The sequence below is a fragment of the Lepisma saccharinum genome, chromosome 16 (genome assembly GCF_977018435.1).
Source record: "Lepisma saccharinum chromosome 16, izLepSacc3.1, whole genome shotgun sequence".
Lineage (NCBI taxonomy): Eukaryota > Metazoa > Arthropoda > Insecta > Zygentoma > Lepismatidae > Lepisma > Lepisma saccharinum.
Genome location: NC_139244.1, coordinates 64,480,002 through 64,506,342, shown reverse-complemented (window position 1 = coordinate 64,506,342; position 26,341 = coordinate 64,480,002). Strand labels below are relative to the sequence as shown.

The 26,341-nt window shown below is 38.7% G+C and overlaps 2 protein-coding genes across 5 annotated transcripts in view; both read right to left on the bottom strand.

Annotated features, from left to right (window-relative positions):
• LOC146000120 (organic cation transporter-like protein) overlaps positions 1-3,511 on the bottom strand; it is an 83,824-nt gene extending 80,313 nt beyond the window's left edge. The window contains exon 1 of the mRNA XM_083137468.1: positions 3,422-3,511. The gene's annotated coding sequence lies outside the window, so the exon portion shown is untranslated. The remainder of the gene's footprint in view (positions 1-3,421) is intronic.
• Positions 3,512-10,191: 6,680 nt separating this feature from the next.
• The window catches only part of LOC146000510 (PTS-dependent dihydroxyacetone kinase 1, dihydroxyacetone-binding subunit DhaK-like), a 138,428-nt gene continuing 122,278 nt past the window's right edge, over positions 10,192-26,341 (bottom strand). For all 4 annotated transcript variants that reach the window (XM_083138245.1, XM_083138248.1, XM_083138247.1 and 1 more), the window contains 4 exons: positions 20,149-20,311; positions 12,912-13,162; positions 11,677-11,813; positions 10,192-10,350 (listed from right to left, as the gene is read on the bottom strand). In XM_083138245.1, coding sequence (XP_082994371.1) covers positions 10,230-10,350; positions 11,677-11,813; positions 12,912-13,162; positions 20,149-20,311 — 672 coding nt within the window. In that variant the 3' untranslated portion in view covers positions 10,192-10,229. The remainder of the gene's footprint in view (positions 10,351-11,676; positions 11,814-12,911; positions 13,163-20,148; positions 20,312-26,341) is intronic.

Genomic DNA, 26,341 nt, shown 5'->3' with positions numbered 1-26,341 from the left:
AAATTGTTAGTTTTTATTGCAGAAATGCAAAAACAATCACTTAAAGTAAAAATTACGTGTAGAATTCGAGATTTTCAGCGCTTGGAAATATAGATCATTTCCCGTCCCGAAAATTTCCCGACTTTGTCGGGAAATGGCGTTTCCTGTCCCGAATGTCGGGATTAAAAAAAAAATTCCCGTCCCGATCCCGTCCCGACCAAAAAATTTCTGTCCCGCACACCCCACGTTGATAAGAATTTCCAATCCTGGGTTAATTGAATACAGAAGCTTGGGAACAACAATACTGAAGTAATGGTTATGCATTGTTGACTCACACGACTGTTTCTACAACTACAATCAAAGTTCATCTCTGAAAGAATGGAACCGTGAGTATCTGAAAGAGTTATATATTCTAATCTTAATTACATTTTTGACCTAATCTTTGGATAAATGTTATCAGTGCATTGTTTTGTAATACTGATTAGTGATATTTTCAAGTGCGAGCAATACAAAAGATGTGATCTTTTCATTCTTCGTTTGCGAAGGTGTATCTGCTCGTTTCTTTCGTTGGGAGGGAGAGGAGAGAGAGAGAGAAGGCAGAGAATATAAGAAAATGAAGACCATATCACCAGGGACGGCGCTACAGGGGGACTAGAGGGGGCTGAAGCCCCCTCAAAACTGATCTCAGCACCCCCTGTAGCCCCCTAGATTTTAGTAATACGGTAGACGCATTTCGATTTAAAACTTAAAAAGTAGAAGTTTACATTTTCCATTAAAAACTTTCATTGGGAAAAGTTCAATGTTGAAATACATTTTCTAGTTCGGTTAGATCGGAAGGTTACGTTATTTATGATGTGTTGTAAAATTAAATAGGGGAAGAACAGCTGCAGATATACCTGGATAACAGTGGCCACTGATCATTTATTTGATACTAAATAATTGGCCAATCGAGTTGCCAAACTTGCTACGAAATCTGGTGCTGCCTGTCTGGTAGGTGATCGTATTCAGTTACTGTGACATTGTTCTTTGTTTGTTGGCATATACAGTTTCTGAATAGGTCTAGCAGATGTGATAGATGAAGTTTACATGAATAAGTAGTACGACGTTCACAATCTAAAGAAGCGTTATGTTTCTTTTCTGTTTAGTGTACCGACAATTGCACGAGTGTTATCGATGTTCTCTCGTTAGTTTCGTTGTTATATCTATTCTTATCGCTGCAAATATTCGCATCGGACAAATACGATGATAAAGAATCAAAGAGTACACGAACTACGTGATTCTTAAATGCTAACATAAAAATTGGGCTCCCAGCCCCGATAGTCTAGCCGTAAACCTGATATTAAGGGGTCCTGGCTTCCATCCCCGGTCGAGGTATAAAAAAGTTTCGATGGCACAGTCTGCGCCATAATCCCCCCCGTGGGTACCCCTGAGCTAGTAGAAATTAGATTATTTGAACAGTAGCTTCTGCCGCAGCCACACAAACCTGCGTCAATTTGTGAAATCCTGAAGCGAAATATATAATGTGTCGCTTGTGTGTGCAATCTTCCTTAGAGAGCTATCGGACCGAAGCGATAAGCGACGGCCACAAGCGACTCAGGGTTTCCAACCGAAGTGGCAGGCGACACGACACGGCCCACATTCTTACATTTTTAAATAAATAATTTTTCCTTATCATGTCTGTAATGAATTATATAACGAGTTATTACTGACAACGTTTGAAAACCCTGCCGATCGTTTTCGATGCTTAACAGCGTCAGTCTACTCGCTCTTGTCGTTGTCTCCTGAAGTAATTTTTAATCAATTTTAGCTTAGAAAACGACCTCCCAGATGATGAAGACGTCACAGGTACAAGCAATGCATACGTCTGGCCAGAAGCCAGAATTTCGTTTTTTATTGTGTGGAATTCCGCATCTTTGCTGTTATCATGTTTCTTCTGATTTCAGTTGACACTACATTCCGATAAGAAACAGTTTCTGTAGCTACAATACAAGATACATTTTATTAATATTTACCCCAGAATATAGTAGCGGATTCCACTGTCTCTCGATGTGTCCCGTTAGGACGATGGGGCTTCAAAGGGGGAAGCTTTCTTTGATTTCTTTCGTACTCTGAAATCTATCGTATACTTGATTTACTAGGATATGTAACGCACGGTAGAAAATCACATTCTCTTGCCTGTCGTCTATACTCTGTCCCACCTAACTGTGGAGCAAGCAAACGAAAACAAGTCTGCGCAAAGTAGTGACGCGAGACGGCTCCACCAATGAACACGTGAGAGGAACGGGATTGCGTGGAGGGGGAAGCGACTGCCTTCCCAGCAGCGTGTACTGCTTCGCTCTGGCCACTCGATTTCCCTCGCTTCTCTCACGCCATGCGCGGCCTTGCTCCACAGTTAGCTGGGACAGGGTATACCTTTCGGCGACGTATTCAATTACTTGAACTATTCGCTAAACTATTCAGTTTTATTCTAATCTGGTAACTTACTTTCTACTTTTCTAGTGATTAACATTTTATGTTTGCAGTTGTAGGCGCATTATATTTTAACACTGAATGGAAAACTTTTGTGAACTTTGGTCTCTCTTGATTTATAATTCTTACTGCGCTCCCGACGCCTCGCCGCACCGCGGGGGTGTTATTTACGCCTCTGATACACTCATATGCAAATGCAAACGCGCGTGCAAATGCTTTTTCAATACCTAGAAAAATATGCTAATTATATTTTCAAATTTACTTCTTACAAGCTCACAACATATTCCTCTCAGAAAGTATATTAAAGTCGATAATATGCTATGGGAGCATTTCTCTGCCGGAGGTGTGGTGGGTCTTGTTGGTGGGACACGAGTCACCCAAAGTGAAACCGGCCTCAGCTCTCAGCGTGCTGTTGGCACCACGGGGTTCGTTAGCTTTTATTTGTTGTGGACTGTTGAGGGCTATTTATTTACGTTTTAAGAATTTAGTAGATTCTCAATTCTTTCAAATTTTGTATTTCTAGTACTTACAAATACTGATATAGAGCCTCGATGGTCTACTCGGCAGGGCGTCTGACTGCCACGCGGGAGACGGTTCGATTCCCGGGCTGGGTGATCTAAGATCGGAATTCTTTCGGCCTTGTCCCCGCATAAAGCGGCTCCGGGGCACACTCTGCCCCAAATCAACGGTTACGGGGGCAACCCTGGATGGAGGTAAAGGTGGTGGGAGCGTGCTAATCACGTCGCCCCAAAAATTTCCGAGATCGAGAATGTGTGGGGCTCTACTCCCGCATCCTCAAAATGTGCCTTCATGACACGGTGCTACATGCACAGGGAACTTTACCTTTACAGATACTGATAGAATGAAGTTAGAAAGGTACTGAAACAGGTTTTACAATGATTTGGTACCCAGTTGATAATTCTGGTTATTATTACCATAGCAGCTTTTTTAAAAAATAAAGATTGCGACGTACCTTACTAGCTCGTTCAAATGGCGGAACAACTCTTCACTGAGTTCCAAGTATAAGTCTCACTAGTGAAAACCTTCTACAATGAAAACAGCTTGGTCGTGATGCTATTTGAGGAAGGACGTCACGATTGGAAAAATAGTTTACCAAAACGTTTTATGAGAAATTAAACAGATCCACACAATTGTAAATCTTTCGTTCACAATTTGCTTGCTCACCTCACGATAACCTTAACAGTACACAAACTTATCCTTGATTCATTATAACCTATTGTATAATTTGCTACATGCCGAACAGTGAACTGGTATTTTTCGTTTCGTGACTTGTATCTTCTGGGTGATGATTGTCCAATTCTCACTAAAACTCAAAAAAACATTTTGCAGAACTACATTTTGATTCTTCTCTACTGCTGACTTATTTTCCATTATCGGTGGAAGCTTAATCACTTACATCAATCTGTTTTCGTGCTCTGAATGACATCGTTCATGTTTTTAAGATGATCTAACACTTGCTAATTTAATACTAAAACGCAGTAAACAGTCTTCGCTTGAAAAGCTGACAACGATAACAAAGTCTTTCGCAGTGTTCAAGGTGGTTTGTTGCCCTTCTGGAAAATTAATATAAACCTAAAAATATAATTTCGGACGTGCGTTGGGTTGGATATGCAGTGGTGTTTAGTTAAGCAAATTTCTTCGATGGTCCCGAAGTAAATAGTAATTCCGTTCTACACGGGTTTTTCGTTCCTTGCTCCACCATGTTGAACTTCTCCATAGACGTGCGCACGGAGGAGAGGGGCAACGGAGGGCAGGTGTCCCTCCTAATACTCTCACTTAGAAATGTATTGCAGAGAAATCCTATTATAGTCATCCAAAATATATTATTCTCTTTAAAAAATAAAGTATTTTCAAGCCGACGAAAGTTTCAAGCAACTTCGGCGGGTATATTTCCTATGTATTTGGACTATCTCACTTGGTTCTCCAGCAAATTACTTGATATTAAGACTCCCTCATTTTATTCGTTAGCCTAGTTGTGACCTATGTGGTCGCAGAATAAATTGGTCACACGTTGTAAATTAGTCCGAGTAAGAACATTACCCTCCCCAAAAAGATCCATTATTTCTCCTCCCCCCCCCCCCCCACCTCCAGGACTGCAGGGTTTGCGGTTTGTCCTTCACTGACTCCATCCCTTGACCCCTGTCGACGTAGTCAGCGAAAGTAGACTTCATGGTTTTTCTCCCGAGTCTCTTCTATACTTTCGAGCCACAGAGGCTGATTAGCCTATAGGCTACGTCTTACGCTTTTTTAGAAATTGAATTCTCACTTCGAAATCTCAATGGCAACATTTAGAATTGCACATTATCAGACTTATTTATTGCGGTGAGACGTTTTTAAGTTAAAATTAAGTACCCCACCTAATTTAGCCTTGTACATATTTTAGTCTCTTCCCGTAAATAATGTCTAGCTGATTACATAGTGCTAAGAAGTCTATTGATCAGAACATATGCTCATATAAATTCTATTTATAAAAAGAAACAAAATATCTGATTAATTTTGTTCCATATAAAATTGCCGAGACAATCGAATGGTCCATTTGCAATTTACATTGAAAACTTTATAATTGCGTATTATCATTTTAATTTTAAAAGGAGGAAACAAAGTTTTACATTTAGTAATAGAAAAAATATGTTAGTTCCATTCAACAAAGATTCACGAGCTGATTACACTAAATTCAAAGGATTCTATCATTAACAGTGAATAAAATACGCCGTTTCCATATTCAATACAGAAAAATGCACACTATCTCATCATTTCCCTCCCTTCGCATCCGTGTGGAAATCAAATAGTAATTTCTAGAGCCCGGAAGTTTGGCAAAATGCCTCTTTTTATTTACTGCATATATTGATAAAAAATTTTCGGATATACGTTTTTTATGTTGTTTCGATGTTTTAGAAGCCTTTTCATTTTGCCTATTTTGCCTATTTGAGACCCCACTGCCTATTTTTAATTATAATGCCTTTTTCTGCCTTTTTCAATGAAATTTGACCATTTTTTTTTTTAAAAAAATGTTGTCATTTATTTTCTTCCGTTTATTACGTGAATAATTTTCGCCTTATTTAAGTAATATTGAACTCACGCATGTTTCAACATTGCTGAAGGAGAAAAGTGTGAGAAAAAAGTATTTCATGCTGAGTTAGGATATTGCCTTTCGGTTAACATTTCCTTGTGCATGATTGACTGCTGAAGTGGAGAGGTTGATTTCGAACACAAAGAAGATATTTCTGAAATCTCCCTCTCGAACCCGAAAATTTCAGGAAGTTACGCCTGAGCTTAGTTTTCCTCCGCAACCAGTCTTGACAAGATGGGGAACCTGGATATCAGCAGCTATATATTATGCTAACAACCTTGAAAAAATCAGTGAGGTGATCGATGCTCATCCAGAAAATGAAGCGGCTTCAATTCGTGAAGTGAAAAACTCCTGTGCTATTCAGAACTGAAGAATGAACTGTCGTTTATTTTTGCACATTATGGTGCATTGCCAGAGACAATTACAAAGCTAGAAAAAAGAGGTGAGACTCTTGTAGCATCCATGAAAATCTTCGAGTAACCTATGCAGCAGATGATGGAAGTGCCAGGAGAAAAGGGGTCAGCTGTTGCGGAAAAGTGCAAACGGGTAGTGAGTGCAAAGAAGGACTTGAAACAATTGAAAACAATTTGTGATATTCTAAAAGATGAAAGTGCTGTTACCAAAATGAGTCCAGCTACATTAGCTTGTTCTATGTATGCTCCAATAACTTCTGTCGAAGTAGAAAGATCATTTTCTATTATGAAAAACATTCTCTGTGACAGACGACTATCAATGAATGTTGAGAACTTAAAAAAATACCTTGTAGTTATGTGCAATCAAGACGGAGAAAATTGAAATGCTCTTCCCAATGTAGATTTTAACATGTTGCCAGAAATTATATATAAAAGTAAGCGACTTCCAAATGTGCCATTTTTTCGGTTTATTTTGCCTTTTTTTCATTTTTAGTGCCTATTTTCCACATTATAAATGCCTTGTTGCCTGCCTGTTTTAACGAAAATAAATGCCTGAACTTCCGGGCTCTAGTAATTTCTAATATCCATGGCAACATTCATATCTGCATATTATGAGGGTAACTCTTATAATGTTGCGACAGTTCCCATTTATCCGCAGTATACGTATATGTTTTAGTTCCAACAAATAGAGATTATCGAGGTGATTACATTGTCCCATAAATACAGGGTGTCTATAAAAGAACTCCGGGGTTTTAAACAACGATAGCGCGCAAACGGTATTAGGTAAGTCAGGTTAGTTAATTACTTTGAAATCAGTAGCTCATCAAGTATTTTTCACGCCGTTTGGAGTTTATTCCAACAAAGGTTGGCAACGCTGCGCAGCCTTGACCTTGAAGTGGCCGAGCCGAGCCGAACCAAGTCAGTGCAGTTCAATGCAACGGCGACGCCACAACAGAAGGTGCAGTGCAGTGTTGCCAGGTCTACTGATTTCGCAGGAGATTTCCTGATTTTCAGCACGGTCTACTGATCTCCTGACAAGTTTCATGAAAATGTGGAAATCTCCTGATTTTTTGCTTCCTTAAATATTTATAATGAACAATTATTTTTAAAAAATGGAAAGTTGATTTAAAATTTACATATTCAGCTGATGGAATGCAAAGACCCATGAATATTCTGCAGAGAGAGAGAGAGAGAGAGAGAGAGAGAGAGAGAGAGAGAGAGAGGTGGTGGAGGAGGGTTATACTATAGAATATGGTTATACCAGGCTTGATGACATTGGGAGAGACGCGCGGCTTCTTGAGCCCATTGTTGGGAACTCCAACACGGGTGCCCATCTGGTGCGGTTTTTGTCAAAGGGGAGGTAACTGAAAACTGGTTACAACTAAATACCAATGTTGCCACCCACACATAGGAACAAGTTTTCAGTTTTATGGTAGTGTTAATTGCAACTCGGATAAAAAGGGAGTCCACATAACGAATGCAGCTAAAGGTTATGGTTACAAAAGCTCTTAGTAAACTGTCGATTGATTGATTTGGTTTATTTTACTTCGCATTTCTGCAACTTTTGGCTAATCGCGAAGACGAGGATGAATGATGATATGATGAAATTGATAAAGAGACAACCGTGCCCAGGCCGAGATTCGATCCCGAGACGGCCGGACCCTGGGGTCGAGTGGTTAGCACATCGCGCTGCGACGCCAAGGGTCCCGGGTTCGAATCCCGCTCGGGCTTTTTTGTTTGTGAATGTCCATTCATCAATTTCATCATTTCATCACTCATCCCCATCAAATTTGCCAAGAAGCACAAAACGCGAGGTAAAATAAACTAAATCAATCAATCGATCCCGAGACGGGATCCCTGATGTCATAGCGCTGGGCTAACTACTCAGCCAGGGAGGTCGACTTAGTAAACTGCTGTTGCAGACTTACACCTATGCTTGTACGTCGCAGTCTTTTAACTTTTAAATAATAGTTCATGTTTTTATTTAAGCCATTTATGAGCGTAACTGCTACTACAATTGGTCTTATGTCCCTTTATACTCAATCAATACTGTGGCGGTAGAAATTCTCTTTCCCGATTTTATACCAGATAATCCTCGAATGCAAAAGGCGATTTAATTAACATTTACATTGTCTGGAGTGACTGGGAAAAAAGTTGAAGAAAAAACCTGCGACTTGTCTGATACTGGGTCCCGGGTTAGATTCCCGGACTGGGCATGGGTGCTCTTTGTGAGTGTCCCTTCATCAATTTCACATCTTTATGATTAGACAAATGTGGCAGATGCGAAGTAAAATAAACCAAATCAATCAATCAATCTGTCTAATACTGGTTGGTTACCTTCCTTGATTGAAAGTAAAATTTTAATTCAAGGATATTTCAGGGGTTCAGGCATGATAGCCCTTCTCCATTACCATTAATGCGAGTATACTTTGAATGTGTTGTTAAAAAAAAAACTGTGGGCGTTCTTACATCCTCTAACTTTGTCTAATTTTAAATAAAAGCAAGCTAAGGTGTTATCAGGTAGAGTAATTCAAAAATATATCCCCGAATGCGTAGTGGCTGAAGCCCTAGTCTTAGATAACACAAAAATCACGAAATGTTTCCATAAACTTTTAAACGCCAAGTACATAAATCCACGCACAGTCACAACCATTTATTTTAGAATATTTCTGAGAGATGAACAGAAAATGGAGGTCGGATTTTTTCCAATACTGTCACTTGCACCGCCTCTGTTTTTGCACTCGATCATCGCCACTGGTTGGGGGAAACTGTACCTTTACCTTAGGTGAATTAAGGGGGTGGGGTTATCGTACCACTTGAAGTACAAATTCATAATAACATTTGTATTAACATAACAGTATTATCTTTTGACATCTAAAATTAATAATTAACGTTCAATAATGATAGTGGAAAGCTTTTCCCACTCAACCCCCCCCCCAGAACGTTGATAATACGCTATTATTAGTTCTTCTGATTTTTAAGCAGATCTCCTGATTTTTCAGGGGACGATCTCCCGATTTTTGAAAATATGACCTGGCAACGCTGGTGCAGTGTGTGATATGGCTTGTAGAAACTGGATCTGTTATTACTGTACAGCGGAACTTTCGACGCGAGTATGGTGGTGTTTAGCCTTCGGACAAAACCATTCGTCAATGGCTTAAGGCGTTTAAAGAAACTGGAAGTGTGGATTGGAAGGAAAGGGGCTATTCCATGGCCTCCAAAAAGTCCGGACCTTACTCCCGTCGACTTTTCCCCATGGGGACATGTGAAGAACATGGTGTATGCGGAGAAAATTCAAGATGTCAACCATCTAAGGCAAAGAATTATCGCATCTGTGGTAACCATCACCCCAGACATGCTGGCAAGGACGTGGCAAGAAGTTCATTATCGTTTGGATGTGTGCCGTGCTACAAACGTGGCACACATTGGAATTTACTAAATTGTAAACAAAACTTGATAACATTACCTTAAAAAATACGTATTTACTTTTTACTGAGTTTCAGTTTTTAATAAAATATTTAGCTTCAAAACCCCGGAGTTCTTTTATAGATAGCCTGTATTATAAACACTGAATAATTAAACATATGTAGAAAATATTCGTCTGAAATAACAGTCAATCGTTGTTACGGTTATCAGATGCGTTACATGCACTTTTAAAAATTTGTGCACCCCCAGAAAATACACACTTAATAAACGATTTTTCTCCACAATTCCCATTATTGTGACAATCGAATTAGCCATTTGTAATCAATCAATCTTTGGAATTGCATATTATCAGATTTTTTTACAATGAAGCTTGCAAGATGCTTCATGTAAACCAGGTCCCAAACCTATCGCAGAATAAAGCATTTAGTTCCGTCCGATAGAGATTTTGTTAAGTGATTACGTTGATCCCAACACCATCTTTCCGTCGCCAGCAGTCACTAAGTTATTATGCATACTTTACATTGCTGCGACATTCGTAGCTATTGTTAAGTTTCCGTGGAAACTTTAGAGTTCAGTATTTCCAGGTTCGCTCTTATAAATGGGTGAATATTCAAATCGAAACGTTTTACTAAAATTAATCATCATGTGGAATATGATTTACAATAAGTAAGTATATAAATACCTTAAGAAACCTCCACATGTCTTTATTTATGATTATTATTTATATCATTACTGGATAATGTATAGAACTAGCTTATGTCTACATACTTTAGTAATACGCAAAATCTATAGGAAATCATTCACAACACAATATCGGGTTTACAGTAAATAGCCAACATTTATTTTTCATTTTACAATCGGAAACTCTTTTGCAGCGCTTCTAGTACAGCGTCCAACCACACGGTGACAGCATAAGCTCCAGCGTCCACGTCCTTCAACAAGGAACTGCTCACGTAGCTTGCCCTTCCAGCCCTGCAATGAAATGAACATATGCCAGGTGTAATGGGTAAGTGATAGGTGGTGTGTGTTTGTTGAGTACCTCAAAATAATGAGTATCTGTACATTGTACTTGTACCCGTGTAAATCACCCTAATTAGTGGCGACTTAAATAACTAGCCCCAAATTAAAAGTATATACGGTAATTTACGTTGCTCGTTATTTTTATACAAATATGTACGTATATGTATGCAAATAAATGAGTGTGGGTACGCATATAAGATTGTTGCTCAGAAATTAATGCCCCGCAATTTTATTTCTTTGAAACTATTTATTCAAAATATATCAAAATCACTCACAGTATAACTGAATATTTCCTTTACACATGTTATTTGTCTACAGAATCTCCATCAACGTCTACGTCATATACGCCAGCGCGAAACAAGGGCATGAATTCCTTCCGTGTACTACTAGCTCGTGTCCTGTTCACGTAGCCGTGTTCTCACTACACAATCACGCACGGGTCATGTTTGAACCTTGTCCCACGCAGGCCGTCCATCAGTGGCCCAAACAGATGAAAATCTGACGGCGCCAGATCAGGACTATAGGGGGCTGGGGGAGCACAGTCCAACCAAATGTGGCGATTGCCTACTGGGTTCGGAAGCATGTGCTCGGTTTGTGAGACTTCCAGGAACCCATCTTGCGTATACCTTCGAAAACCCTAAAGCGACCATAATTGCCATTGCATTACTATTACTGACGAAAAGTTGTACGGCCGTTTGCCGAGCCGATGCGCACGTCTGGATTGGTGGCTGTGGAAGGATGCCCACATCACGGCCGATCATGCAGCTCCATTCCTCCAATTCCTGAAGCCTTAACTCTTTGCACCCAGCATCCAACGGTGCTCCAATCGACCGCCGAACTTTCATACACAGCACACAACCGTTTGCGAATGTTTCCCACTCTTTATTTCTCCGCCACTATGAATTCAATTACAGCTCGTTGTTTTGTCATTAACAGACGCCATTTTCACGGTCCAGTACCGCGGCGCTATCTTTTGGACGATCATGTACTTTCACACATGTGAACATTAAACTTCAATATTGCTACCCTTCCATTTGCACACTCTCTTCCTTCTCGAATGAGAAAAACAATGTGGGGCATTACTTTCTCAGTTGGCCTCGCATTAGTGGAACCGCCAGCAAAGAAACCTGCGCAGACCCTCGACTTCTGTGAACCGCAATTCCGCGAGGAGGGAAGGGGCAGAGTGGAGCATGCTTCCTTATGGCCCGAGCTGAACGGATCGAGGGGAAGGTGCACGAAGGATCTTAGACAACGGTTCTTTTGTTTGTGGTCGCTCACCTGGCCTTCATAGTTCGTGTGTCCTCGCAGCCTTTCTTCGCGGCGCCTGTGGCTGCCTCCAACGCCTCCAGCAACTCCTTCTGCGTGGCTTTTGGCCTCCTGGAGAACTCCTCGAACGCAGGCTCCAATGCATCCAACTAAAACGAAACATCAAACATCCGAGTGGAGCAAAATTATAGACAAGAGAAATTTAGGTATCAAAGTTTTGCTGAGTCTTTTGTTAGATTGCGAATACAATGTATACAAATTGGAACTTTGATAAGGGGAATTCCATTGTCACACACGCGGGCTATATTTTTTATATTAAAAAGCTATTCTACTGCTAGTTAAGCAACATTTTCCTTACAGTTGCTGTGCAATGAAATATGAAACTTAACACTGTTCATTAAACGTAACGACCCTTAAAATACTTTCCCAGATTTGTAGCTATAAGTGAACAATTTTGTGTCACGGGTGGGACAAAAGAAACACTTCCTCTTCACTTAATAAGAAATATATTTTAATTTCTGTGAATTTTAAAATGGTGAAAAATTAATTATTTAAGAAAAAGTGGAGTTGAGGGGGAAATGTAACAGTTAAAGGAGATTTTTTTTTTAGTGCCTGGTGGGACAAAATAGAAAACGCAAGTAAATCAAAGAATTAAAATAAACGAACAATATGTAAAATACCTTCTACTTTCTAACTTAATTATGTATAATAATAATAATATATTAATATGCTATGCAAAATCTCCTCGGATTTTTTTTCTTTAGACAATACAACATTTATAGATCCAGAAACACATTTTCTAATTCCACATTGCCTTTGCTCATCCAAGGATTTGGTTATGTCAATCCTCATTTCTACTCTGTACCACTGTTTGGATCTGGTTGCTGAATATCATCATCAAGAGAAGATTTTAGAAACTTGAATACAAGCGAATACTAAACCTCTGTGACGAAATGGTAAGAATGCTTAATTACATAGTCATAAGTTTGAACGCTGGAAAAAGTATTTGTTTGCGTTAGTTCTCCTACCGTATCATTCTCATGGTCGCAATTAACCTAAAACGGTAGAAAAGCAACTTTAAATAACCAAAAATACAAATAAAAGGAACTATACGTACCTTGTATAGACGCTTGAAACTTAAAAATGTAGATATAAACGATGCATTAACACATACAGTCCAAATGTGCAAATAAAATCATTGTAACTTTCATTTATGGATTGAAGTTGTTTAAAATATATTCATTTACCATCGTTCTGTAGCCTAATCTGGCCTGGCTGTGCCTCTTGATTCCTTCCAGGCCACATCTCCAGGCTTCCGCCCAGGCGTCGGGCCAGGCGCTGGGGTCGACGGTCTCCAGTGCAGGGGCGGACGTCGTGAAGAAAAGGCTGTAGATGCCCCCGGAAGTTCCCCCCATCTTGGCCTCCGAGATGGCCGCCAACTGCAGCAGCAGATCGGATGGGCAGCGTAGGGAGAATTCCGGAAGCGAGATTTGAACAGCTGGAAGTGGAAAACATGGCGACCAATAAGCAACTGGACTGCGTTTTCCATGAGCAGGAAATAACAATTTCATAAGGTCGTTATCCTACCTAGAGTTCAGCTAACAAAGATGAAGAAAATCATATCTTATTGTTAGATGAGCATATCATAAATTATGTTTTTAAAAAATATTGTATACTTGTACCTTGGTGAATTCACAACTATGGACAAGTGCACTATTCTGTACATCTATTGATAGAAGGGGTGCCCATCCCCTCAAGGCCAATGGCGCAATCCCACCCAAAAGCCAATGAAGCACACACCCCCAAGTTCATGTCATAATACCCATAAAGTACCGTGCGTCCATTTCGATCTGCAGCCGAGAGATCGGGAGAAGCGTGGCGGGCGGCAGTGACGGAGATGCCGACATTTGCGGCCTGAAATGCCCGCTTATTTTTATGGACATATGCAGACATTTATATAAATATTGCAAAACGAGCACTAACCTGTGTTATAAGAGTATGGTTTTAATTTTAGTAGCTTAGTGACTGTATGTGCCGATGATTTTGACACGCCCACCTCTTGTGAAACACGGCGTAGAGGTTTGTTTGGAGAACATTCTAACGCTGCACCAATATCATCGAGTTTTGCTTCGGTTAGAATCCGTCGTTTTTGCTTAGGTGTTTTAAAATTTAACGATACAGTTTCTCGTAATTTAAGGACAAGATGTCTAACCGTATCTCTGTGTGGAGTTGAAACGCATGGGAATTTCTGTACAAATTACCTACACACGTCTCGACACGAGTTTGTTTTCACGGAGGTACGTGTCATACATAAAAAAATCTTTGTTCTAACGTGAATCTTGCGGCTGGCATTCCAATCGTCTCACTGACACGTCACACATACACACTACAATAACACAAACAAGTAACTGCAAGTAACCAAGAATAACACTCTTGCGCACAGTACGAAATTAACACGCTCTTGGTTTACATTGCTCGCCACTATATTTACAACTCTGTCTTCATCTAGTCGCGAAGGAACAAAAAACTCGAGCTCGGAGATTTCGGATTGCAAGGAAGCTCACGAACACTATTGACTTTTAACGGTTTCTTCTACAGCGTAATCTTGATACAGTGTTGCACATTCAAAACCTCCAAACGATCCCCATCGGCACAAAACTCTTTCAAGGATATAAACTTAAGCAGGACGTTACTGGTCAAAACTATGATTAAAATGTTTTATTATCTGTGGCTCTTAACATCGTTTCTAAAGCGTATTTTTTTGTGTATATAAGAGCAGAACTTGGATGAATTACAGAAGAACTTTTGCGTGTTATAACACAGGTTAGTGATCGTTTTGCAATATTTATATAAATGTCTGCATATGTCTATAAAAATAAGCGGGCATTACAGGCCGCAAATGTCGGCATCTCCGTCAGCGCCGCCCGCCACGCTTCTCCCGATCTCTCGGCTGCAGATCGAAATGAACGCACGGTATTTAATTAGGACAGTGTTTCCGGATATATATATATATATATATATATATATATATATATATATATATATATATATATATATATATATACGTATAGAGGGTGGCTCAATAAGTCACTTAACACCCCCAGTACAAGGCCGCTGCGGCATGGAACGTAAAAATGGCGATGACCAATCGTTGCCTGGCCAAGGGGGAACCACATTGACGTCACCCGCATGGTCGGCAGCCATCTTGATGTCCGCCATCTTGAATTCAACTTCAGAAATTTAAATGGGAAGGGTGTCGTGCGATATATCAAAATGGGCTAGAATTTCACCAGGAAAACAACTGTGACATTTGTTTTCACCTAACTTTAATTGTTGCAGAGTTAACAATACCACAATAAGTCACTTAACACCTCCAGGCTATCAGAAGTAGAACGTTTGTGCTGTTTTCAAGTTAATGTTTATTTACAAGACAGCATTGATACTAAAACAAACTTTAGTATAAAGATCTTTTGTCTCTGAATACTGGACCTTGCGAATTTATCTATTATTTCATCATTTGGAATTTGTGCAAGAATGTCACTCTCACTACACAAAACAAGCAAACTTGACAATCATGGATCCCCCAAACTGGAACGCAACCTACTCTTAATAACCTTTAATCGAACATCACCCCAAGACCGTGCATGCATTATCTCCCCAAAATCGTTCATCATAATCCCCCCCCCCAATAGTTTGGATGAATAAGTAATAATTGATGTTTATTTGAATACAATACCATGTTAAACTGTCCATATATTTTTAATAGTTCAGTTTTCGAAATAACGGAAAGCTAGCACGTTGATTGGTTATGTGTAATAAGTTAAATTATATAAATAAGCATTTATTAAACAGTGTTTATGAATGGAGAATAAGATTTATGAGATTTATAAAAACCACAATTTGAGTATCTAACAGGAATTGTTACACAACTTAAGATAGAAAATTCAACCTGAGTAAACCAAATAACATACTTCAGCCGTGTGACCGATTCAATTAATGTTCCACGAGACATTACAGAACCTTAGCTAGAAATTCCTAACCTAATGGCGAGCATTTAATACGGTTCCTCCTTCAAAGAACTCGCCCCCTCTGCTTGGGATAAATCTAATTATTTTAGTAATCCATAGCAATAATTACGTGGATTCAATCTTCAGTGCAAATGTCACTTGTTAAAGTAAAATTGTCCTGCGACAAGATGTTAGAAATGCGATAATACGGCTAATAGAAAAACTCAATATGCTGACCAAGGCAGAAATTTATTTTATTATAAAACAAACTAAACGTAACGTTTCAACCTTCTGCAGAAGACACAATGAACTGGAATGGGGGACTGATGATAAACAAATAATTGAAGAAGGTGTTAGAAAGAGTGGAAAGGACAAGAGAGAAAGAGGAGAGAAGAAGGAAGAAGAATGAAGGAAAAAGAGCGTGAGATAAAGAGTCCAACCACATTCTAGATGGAAGAAAAAGCCTTTTAGGTGAAAGTACAGTTGACAAGGGAAAGCAACCTCCTAGAATGTTCCAGAACAACTTTCTAATAGCCTGGAGGGGAGTATTTTTGTGTATATATATCTTCCTGTTCTTGTACCTTGTTACATTTGTACTTGGTACATAGTCTGAAGAAGACCTTGCTAGAAGGTTGAAACGTTACGTTTAGTTTATGTTTTATAATAAAATAAATTTCTGCCTTGATCAGCATATTTAGTTTTTATATCATGGAGACAAGGCTTAATGGTGTTATAATTGGCTAATAGAAGTACATCATCCAAATGATGCACCTGCTTTAAATTGAGCAGATTCTTATTTTAAGAAGTGATGTTATGAATCAACATCGAGAAAGAAGCAAGAAAATTTTTACATCCATTTCTTTAAAGTCTTTCAAGAATATTAATTTAATGGGATGTCAAAACATTATTATGACCCCACGATATATAATCCCCTAATTATAATATCCGATCTCTCCCCCACTACAGAAATCCATTGACAATTTAAGATTTAACACTTTATCAAGAGATTCATATCTCCCCCCTTAAATTTAATAATCAATCCTCCCACCAACATTTCCCTGCCAATTTTAGACTTACTGTTTATGTTGAAGAGAGGATGTTGCCTCCGCTAAAACAAATAATTCTCAGTCACCAGAATTTTCGCAACAGTCTAGATAATAGTAATATACAAGAATTGGATACCCCCTCAATTTAACGCTCAATACCCTCTATAATCTAAGACTTAACACTGATATTCAATTGGGCCTCCCCCATGGCGCGTCATTGCCTTGTAATCAAGGGGTCCCGGGTTCGATACCCAGTGAAGGCACAAGTGGTTCGGATTCCACTTTAAACTGTAGGTCCAGTCCCGATTAGCCTTACTGTGCATAAAGTGGACTTACAACAGCAACTCAAACCAAAACTGATATTCAAGAGTAGGATATTGTCCCCCCAATACGTTTAATTCTCAATCCCATTCAGAATCCACGTGTCAATATGTAAGAGTTGGATGTTTCCCGTCCACCCCCTTCCCGATAATACATATTGCCCTTTACTATTCCCTTGGAAGTCTACAAATTGCTATTTATATAGCAGCTATGGTAACTTGTGTCCAATGCTATATGGTTCACGTCAAATTTTCCATAAACCCCCCTCCCCAAAAAAAAATTGGTGGACGGGCATCCACAAAACCCACCTGTGAGCACCCCTGCCCCTAAGTACTTTCTTTTCTTCATCTAATGGATTAAATGGCGCATTTAAGATGTAAAATTTTTACATATATTTTAGAAATATATATAAATGTTATTTGAAAGGGAAAAAAATCCCCCACAAAAATCTCGATGGCGTAGTCTGCGCCATAGTCCCCCATGTGGGCATCCCTGAAATTGATAGATGATGTTTGTATGTGTATATATCTTACATAGAAAAAAACATATGTTTGTTTAAAGTCCACTTTATGCACAGATAGGCTAATTGAGACTACATATACAATTCTTATTCCTTCACCGGGGGTCGATCCGGGGTGCTTTGATTACTACAAGGCGACGGCGTAGTGATGAGTGTGTTTCATTTATGTTATGTGGATAATGTTACCAAATATCGTCGAGGACAAAAGTTGGACTTCCAATATTGCATTTACCTAGTTAAAAAACGTAATGAGACTACTGTGTATACGTAGATCCTGCTGAAACACACTTATGTTCTTCTTTAGTATTGTTATAGTATTTTGGTCTGAAGTTCTATATTCTTAGCAAACTTTTATTTCGTTTACGGTAATCTTCAGTTATATGCGTTTAAATTTTAAAAAGATATGGCTTTGAGGTTTAATAAATTATTAATATATGTTAAATATGTTAATATGAAAAAATATTTATGAAAATAACTTAGTTCCAAATATTATTTATATGTATATAGGATATGAGCATAAACTGGCTCTGCGGCTCACCCAGCCTCAAATCAATGAGTACCTGAGGGTAATCCTGGGAGTGTGGTGCTGATCACATCACCTCAAAAATGGTTGAGATCGAGAATGGGTGAGGCCCTACCCCTGCAACTCCTAAATGCACCTTCATGACACGGTGCTATATGCACGGAGAACTTTAGCTTATGTAGGTTTCCGATTGATTGAGTTGGTATTGTAAGTCCACTTTATGGACAGTAAGGCTAATCGGGACTGGACCTACAGTTTTAAGTGGGGTCCGAACCGCTATGTGCCTCCACCAGGTATCGAACTCGGGAACACTTGATTACAAGGCGTCGACGCGAGAACTACTACATGGAATAACGGTTAGCTCTTTCACCTTTGGTGTGAGCGGTCCTGGATTCGATTCTGGTTGGGAGTTCCGAAATGTCAGTGTTGAAAGGACACTTCTAAGCAATGGCCTATCTGGAAAGCAAGAAAACTGCGACCATACGCTGACCACGAATCACCAAACTAAAGCTACTTGGCTGTTAACGAGTTGCTTCCTCTGCGAGTTTTTTAAATTATTTTTTACACGTGACGGGAAAGATCATTATTTATTTATTTACATTGGAAAATTCCAAGTGTTAATGAATTGCAAGCACAAATAATCTATACATCTTACTTATGATAATCCTATCATTCATGGCGTAAAAATATGATTTAAAAGGTAAAAAAAGGTAAAGTGTTCCCCTGTGCATAGCACCACGCCATGAAGGCGTATAGGGGGTGTGGGGGTAACGCCCCACACTTTCTTGATCCGGTCGTGAGTGGGGGTGATGTGATCAGCATCACGCCCCTGACCGCCTTTACCCCCCAGGGTTTCCCCCAGGTACCCATGTTATTCGACGCTGGGTGGGCGCCGGGGCCGCTTCCACCGTTAGAAAAGTTCCCGGATTTGAACCGGCCGGGGATCGAACCCGGGACCTTGAGCATGGTAGTCAGACGCGTTACCGACTGAGCCACCGCGGCCAAATATGATTTGGCAACCTAAATGGTTCACACGGTTTATTTAATCACTATTATACTGAATAAAAGATACAGGACAATAATAGTTTTAATCCTAGCTTATCTGAGGAGGGGGGCTATGAGGCCCACCACCTCTATTTCTTAGATATTTAACTGTAATTTTTTTTTAGAAAAAATGGAAATACATTACGTTGTTCCCTAGGTTGTTACCAATATTTCTGTATTACTTTTGTTCATAAAAACATAAATGTTTTGAAAATTGGGGTCAAATTGCACTAGGTGGGCCTATCAGGCGTGTTATTCGGGAGACTAATGCCAGTGACAGTGTATAATTGGTTTTTAATTATGGTAATTTTGTAAATATTATAATTAATACATAACTGCACCTATAAAAACAAAAATAAATAATACAAATTATTATGATTTTTCTGAGTTTTAGTGATTGGTAAAATATGTGAATGTGCAATAATTTTATTAATGAAAGTAATTTTGTAATTATTATAATTAATAAATAAACGCACATACATAATGAACAAAGAAAGCAGTGATTCAATATCAAAATGGTTTCTTCAATTTTAGTGATAAATAAAGTGTGGGTCTGTGAGGCCCCTTCCCTCAGGTAAATACGTTTCTCGTACTGCACGGATAAGATTGGGTTAATAACGTAAATCTTTTCCGTTCCCACTAATCTCTGGAGAAAGCAAACGGAAATGAAAGCAACTGCGCAAGTAGCGACTCGACCAATGAAGGTATAAGAAGAAAAGGTGGTGTAGGTTTGCAGCAACGTGCGCTGCTTCGCTCTGTCCACTCGCTTTCTCCTCTTCTCAATCATTATGTAAAGCATTGCTCCACAGAATAGATGTTTTGTGATTTTTTGTAATGTACGATGTGAAATTTGATATACTCATGCAATCGAAAGTAAAATGAGAAAAAAAAAATTATACAGGTCATGCTATTGGAGCTACTATTATGCAACAGAGAATAAGGTTTTTCAAAAGTTAGAAAAGAAAACATTGGTGGATGTTTCAAATACAACCAAAGACAAAATTAATAGAAATTCCACTATACCTTCACTGAATTTCCTAAGCGTGGATCCACAGTCTCCGTCGCCACATCCACTGTCCAGGAGGTTGAGCTTCCTCTCCTCGCCACAGAGGGCAGCAGCTACCGCCTCCAGGCACTGCCTCAACATCTCTGCTCCCACGTTACTCACTTCGCTCGCTCCTCTGCTCTGAGGGAGAAAATCCACCTTTTAGTATCCAACATCACAGACTCTCGTATAAAGCTATGTGTTAATTTATAGAAATACCTTTCGAACCTTTAACCCTGCAGTGCAGTGGCGTAGCGCAGTTCTTGGGGCCCCCTTGTGACAAAAATAAATTGATGTCAGAGTGGGATGGACGTACTATATATAGTTTGCTAGTTCCCCTCTCCCCCAATTTTACAAGAAATTAACTTTTACCCCAAATACTCTGCATTCACATTTTTTGTTATCGATTTATATATCAGTGTAGTACTCTTCTAGAAATTATATCAGGGTGACTAATAAATAACTGGAAGAAGAATCTGGAAATATTTTCTCACTTCAACGCAGCCAGGAATCTTTTTTGGAGGACGGGGGAGCTTTTTTTTTTTGTTCGTGATCCTTTGTATTTTTTTCTTGAAACACTTTTTTTTAATGAGGTTACATATAATACACAGATATTCAACAAAATACTGGAATTGTTGGAAAGGATAGCTAACACTGCTCTAAGGTGGATGCGCCTTCAGTCTCTATGCCATTCCCTGGATGCGCCAGGCCAAGATTCAACGTAAGAGTCGGTCACATTAAGCTTCTAATACTAATTGTGAGTAGCTATTATACTGAAGCAAACGTATCACTTCAGTTATGAAGGCTGAACCGGACCTCTCGATTGTCGGTGGTGACCTAATACCACAAGGTCAATTGGAATCTGCTATGAAGAAATAGCAGCAGATTCCAGTCTTGAGAGATAGATAATAAAGCTTCGATGGGACTCTATTCACTGAAAATTGGTCACTCAATGAAATGCCGTTTGGAAGAACTGAAACCTCCGGCCTCCCTCAATAAAAATAAAAGTTTTCCACAGACACGGTGTTTAGTTTTGGTGCTACTAGACCTCAATATCATTATTCATAATTTTAACGCTGCCATTTCTTTTCGATGGACCATTGATCATACCTAGGTATATTTCTTATAAATACTTTCATGAAACAAGAACCGTTTTAGTAATAGATCATCAGTGCTCGAATTTGCATAAGCATCCTCCTTCACCTACTGCATTGTCTTCCAACTTGATCCATACAAGGATTCTTCCTTCTATCCCCAAACTGTAACAAGGAAATTCGCAGCTAGCAATATTCACTTCGAACACTGCAGATCACAAAATCATAACACATTGGAAAAGTAGAACTGTTTCGACAGAAATGTCCAGTAAATTTCAATGTGTAAGAAAAATGAACTTCACAAAATTACACAAAATAATGGTCACATTAACTCATACGCTGTATTCCCTGCGCGCCAGTAGAGGGGGTAATGACCCTAATTGGGAGGGGATAATTGCCCCTGGGATCAACCTCCTACTAAGTTTTTGGGCCCCTTTGAAGTAAAACGTAACAGGTGTAAATTGTAGACAATGTGGGAAATTCATTTCAGACCTTATTTCAATATGAAAAGGCTTGGGGCCCCGAAAATCTTTAGTGTGAAATTACATTTTAAATATCATGTGTAAAACTAGTACGTATTTGCGGTAAAAGGTCATGAATTACCAAGTTTGATGTATATTGTGTAGCAATAAGGAATCGAATGGTTGAGCAACTGAATCTTTCTACAGGATTCCTAACTGTAGACAATTGACACACTACACTACGTTTACGGCAAACTGCGTAGCTATAAAGGTATGAGATGAGGGATGTTTTCCTATCGATTGCTATCTGCAAGTAAGTTAATTCTGCATTTCGGAGGTTACCCGGAGCCCTCTGGCTGAGACAAAACGCCACTGCTTATTATCACAGACGTTGTCATATGATGCTGTTGGCAACCAGATTTCTGTTTCATAAATCGATTTTCTTGTACTATAAACGACACTATCTGTTGAATTTCTGTTTTTATATACAATTTCAGGAGCACATTGCGGGGTCATTGCACCTTGACCGCCCCCCCCCCCAACCGGCAACTTGTCAATTTTTGTCCGGTTTTATAGCGAGAATGTCGCTTTTAAAGCAATCTGGTTCAATAAGTTGTTTCACATCAACAGTGGCGTAGTAACGGCGAAGTGGGCGACCGCCCGGAGCCTCGCGTCCCATGGGGTTCATACGAAAATTATAATAAATAGAAGTGAGAAAAATGGAAAAAAGCTAATTTTTGTGGGCAATAAAATTAAAACATTGTTTTTATTTGGTTTTAAATTCTAGTTAAACGTTGTAATTTGAATAAATACGTCAAATCATGGCCCTGAGTCTAAAGAAGCCCGAAAATAGTAAACATTATCGTCGTATTTCTCATGTGAAACAGTTACGCAAAACATCACGATAACTTGCTTTGATATTTTTACCCATTTAATCTTTTCTGGAATTGAAAGCACCTTGCCTTGTATTTTCTTCTTTCACCTGACCTTGCACTACGGACTTTAATAAGTTATCAATAAAGCGTCTCCAACTGCCACGAAGCAAGTGTGAGGCATTTAAATGCTTGCGTTGTCTCCTTCCTTCCTACCCAGGATTATTTTACGGGGTGGGGGACAGATCCGAAAATGTGGAACAAAGGGAACATCCAAAATGCTATTGGATTTATTGTTCTCACAAAGAACGAGATTTGAACCCGGGACCCATGCCATCGTAGCGCGCTGTGCGTATGACTTTGAATTGTTAGCATGTAGTAGTGAAGGAAGGGAAACAAGTTGAGTATAGAACGTAAGGTTATGTGTGTACATGCTCTATATTGAACAAATTCTTAAAATCTCATTTTATATTTCTTAATGGTTGGTTGAGTTCGTTGTTTTAAGTCCACTTTATGTACAGTAAAGCTAATCGGGACTGGACCTAAACTTTAAAGTGGGATCCGAAACACTATGTGTCTCATGTGTCTCCATTGATTACAAGGCGACGACGCTATCACTGCGCCTTCGGGAAGGTCTCTTATATTTCTTAGTAATTAACTGGGTAAATACTGGCCGTTTCAAAATACTTAGATGTTTCATAAAGGAATTCAATATAGTGACACCAAAGCAGAAAAGCAATACTCGTATTTACTTTTTTTTAAAATCAAATTTACATTTTCAAGCATAATTGTTTTGTAAATGTGAATATGAGCCTGTAGAATTCCGGTCATTTTCCGCAAATTCTTACCTTGCCTCTGTAATAAATTGAGGACCATATTTCGAAATAGAAAACTTACTTAATGTAGCTTTTGGGGTGAAGAAATTAACCTTTCTCTAAGTTCCCTAGCAACGTCCATTTCCATGGTCAACAACAAACATGGCAAACACGACAGTGTTGCATCTCGAAACATTTCAGCCACGAAGTAACTGTTTTCGTTATTATCAGCATTAAAATAAATATAACTTTTTATGTAATCTCTGTACTGAATCTTCTTATGTAAATGTTACTTTTGTTTGATGAGCGTTTTCAAGCAATCGAATCATCTGAATTTTGATGATCTCGAGGAAAAGAAAGATGTCGGAGGGCACTAAAAACTATCAACTAAGGCAGGCAAAAAAGCATCGATAATAAATACAAAGTTAACACTAAAATTGATGAACATCGTGGTAATAATGTTTTGTTAATGATGGCAATAGTTTTGTTCTGTCAATTTTTCTGTTTTTTCTTTGTTGTTGTTTTTTTTTATCGGAAATGCACCATGTGTCGCCTCAGTCGAATCTAACGGTGCACATATTGTAATCTAGCATTGTAATATCTGCTCGTACCGTACATTGATCAGTACAGCTCGGATTTGTACGTAATTACATATTCTAATACTTTCTAGATACATACCTTGTACGTACGGGAAAATGTCAACGAATTATATAATTGACATGATTTTGCATAAGTTTTGTTACATATTTTTACATATTTGCCAGGATATTACATATTTTACATATTTGCTAACTTACTTTACATAAAGCAACATATTTCGGTAATGTTTTTCCTACCTTGATCCTTTTTCCTACATTTTCGATCTCTGAAACAGGAAGAAAATTTGTAGCTCTAGTGATGACATATTTTCTAATCAATTAGATGCTTAGTGGTTACGGTCACCTAAATTTGACTTCCAAGTCGACAGACAAGCTGAAGATCCTACCCGAAAAAAATTGCTATTATATGGGAACTGTTATTTATGGAAAGATGCTGGAGTTTCTTCCTTCTGGTTATGTATTTTCGTGTCGCTTTTAGGTTTAGGCGAAGCATCTAAAAACCTGGCATCGGTGGACAAGAAAGCTACTTTCCTGTACGTAACGAGTTACACAATATGTTCCCTTGTACAAAAAGTACAAAAGTAGCTATGGATTTTCATTCGATTGTTCTATCTGTACACAGAGCTCTCTTACATATTTATATATTATACAATCATTTGCGATGTAAAAAGTAATAATAGTTGACAAAATTGGCTTCTTAAATATGTACACGTCGCTGTGCTTTTTTGAGTTTATTAATTCGATACAAATTTTAATTTGAACAACTTATGTCCTTAAAGTTATGTTGAATATGTTAAAATAAAATAAATATCTAGTAGAATTCTTGACATTGCTTGGATACTCGAATGTTATAAATATTACATAGTCTTTGATACTACATATTTAGTAACATATCCTTTCGATAATACATATGTAGGTACATGTTTTTTCAATTATTGTTACATATTATGCCCATATTTTGTACTGATATTACATAGAAATCCGGTGTCTATTGATCAGTGCCATTCACAAAAATCGAAACATCTGGGAGAGATTGGTTGTTATTTTAAATATCAAAATTAACTGTTTTGTAATTGCGTTTCGCATTACAAAAATATTTAAAGGCATGTCAATTTCAAATTTAATTATTTTTTGTAGAAGTTGTAAATGCCATGAGAAAAGAAAATCGGAATTCCCTCCTGGAAATGAACGTTGCTAAGTATGTCAAAAAAGGGAATGTTCACACTTAGTATTGTTGATTTGGCATTTTAAGTCCACTTTATGCACAGTACGGCTAATTGGGACTGGACCTACAGTTTAAAGTGGAATCTGAACCACTATGTGTCTCCACCAGGTATCGAACCCGGGACCCTTTGATTACAAGGCGCCATCGGAGAGGCCCTAATTCACCCTTAGGAAGAGGGTGAGTAATATTTAAGCTAATTTTCTTTTTTTTGGGGGGGGGGATAATTTTGTGTGGGGGAGGCTTCGTAATGCAGATTTTTTTGCCGCCTAATCTTCCTTCATGGAGAACATTTATGCGAGTGAGTGAGTGGTGGGATTGTGCTTTTATACAGGGTGCTGGGTCGAAGCCGGTCAAGTATTATTCTGATTTTGTATGTTCTTTCTCCTTAATCTTAACCTTTTTTCAAGAGTTGAAAAGGAGACGATATAGAAATGTTCAATCTCCACCAGAATTTACGTGACAATTTTAGGCTTCTAATGTATGAGATGAATATTGTTCGTCCCACACAAACAATACTGATTACCCGTTGAAATTTCATTGGGAGTTTACAAATTGTTCTTTATGTAGCAGTGGTGTTTAAATGATAATTAGTTCAACTTCTGTCCAATGTTGAATTTATTCAGTGTATTTTGCATCACAGAACCCCTCCCCGAAGGTTGGGTGAAGGTAAACCCGCCTCTGGGCACCCCTGCTTCAACTATGATGTGAAGTTAGACTGGGCAGCCTCACACCGGATCCGACAAAATTCGACGCGACGCAACACTACTTCTTCTTTTCTTGGCTCACACCGTCTTTAAGCGATTTCTAGCTACAACACGACGAGTCATTTTGTTTCTTAGCTAAAATCTGATTGCAGATTTGGTCCGTGTTCCCAATAGGTTTAGGTCTGTCTTTTATAATTTTCGAAGCGGGAAACGATGACTCAGAATCAGTGTGTATGCAGAATAATGTGTCAATTTATATGCTTGTTTTTTATTATTAATATTTAAATCTACATAATATTCATACTACCATAGAATATACTACTCATGCATTGCAGCGATGTTTACTGCGCTGGCCACAGGGGCTATTCAAATAGCATTTCTTTGCTCTCGTTTTCGGTCTG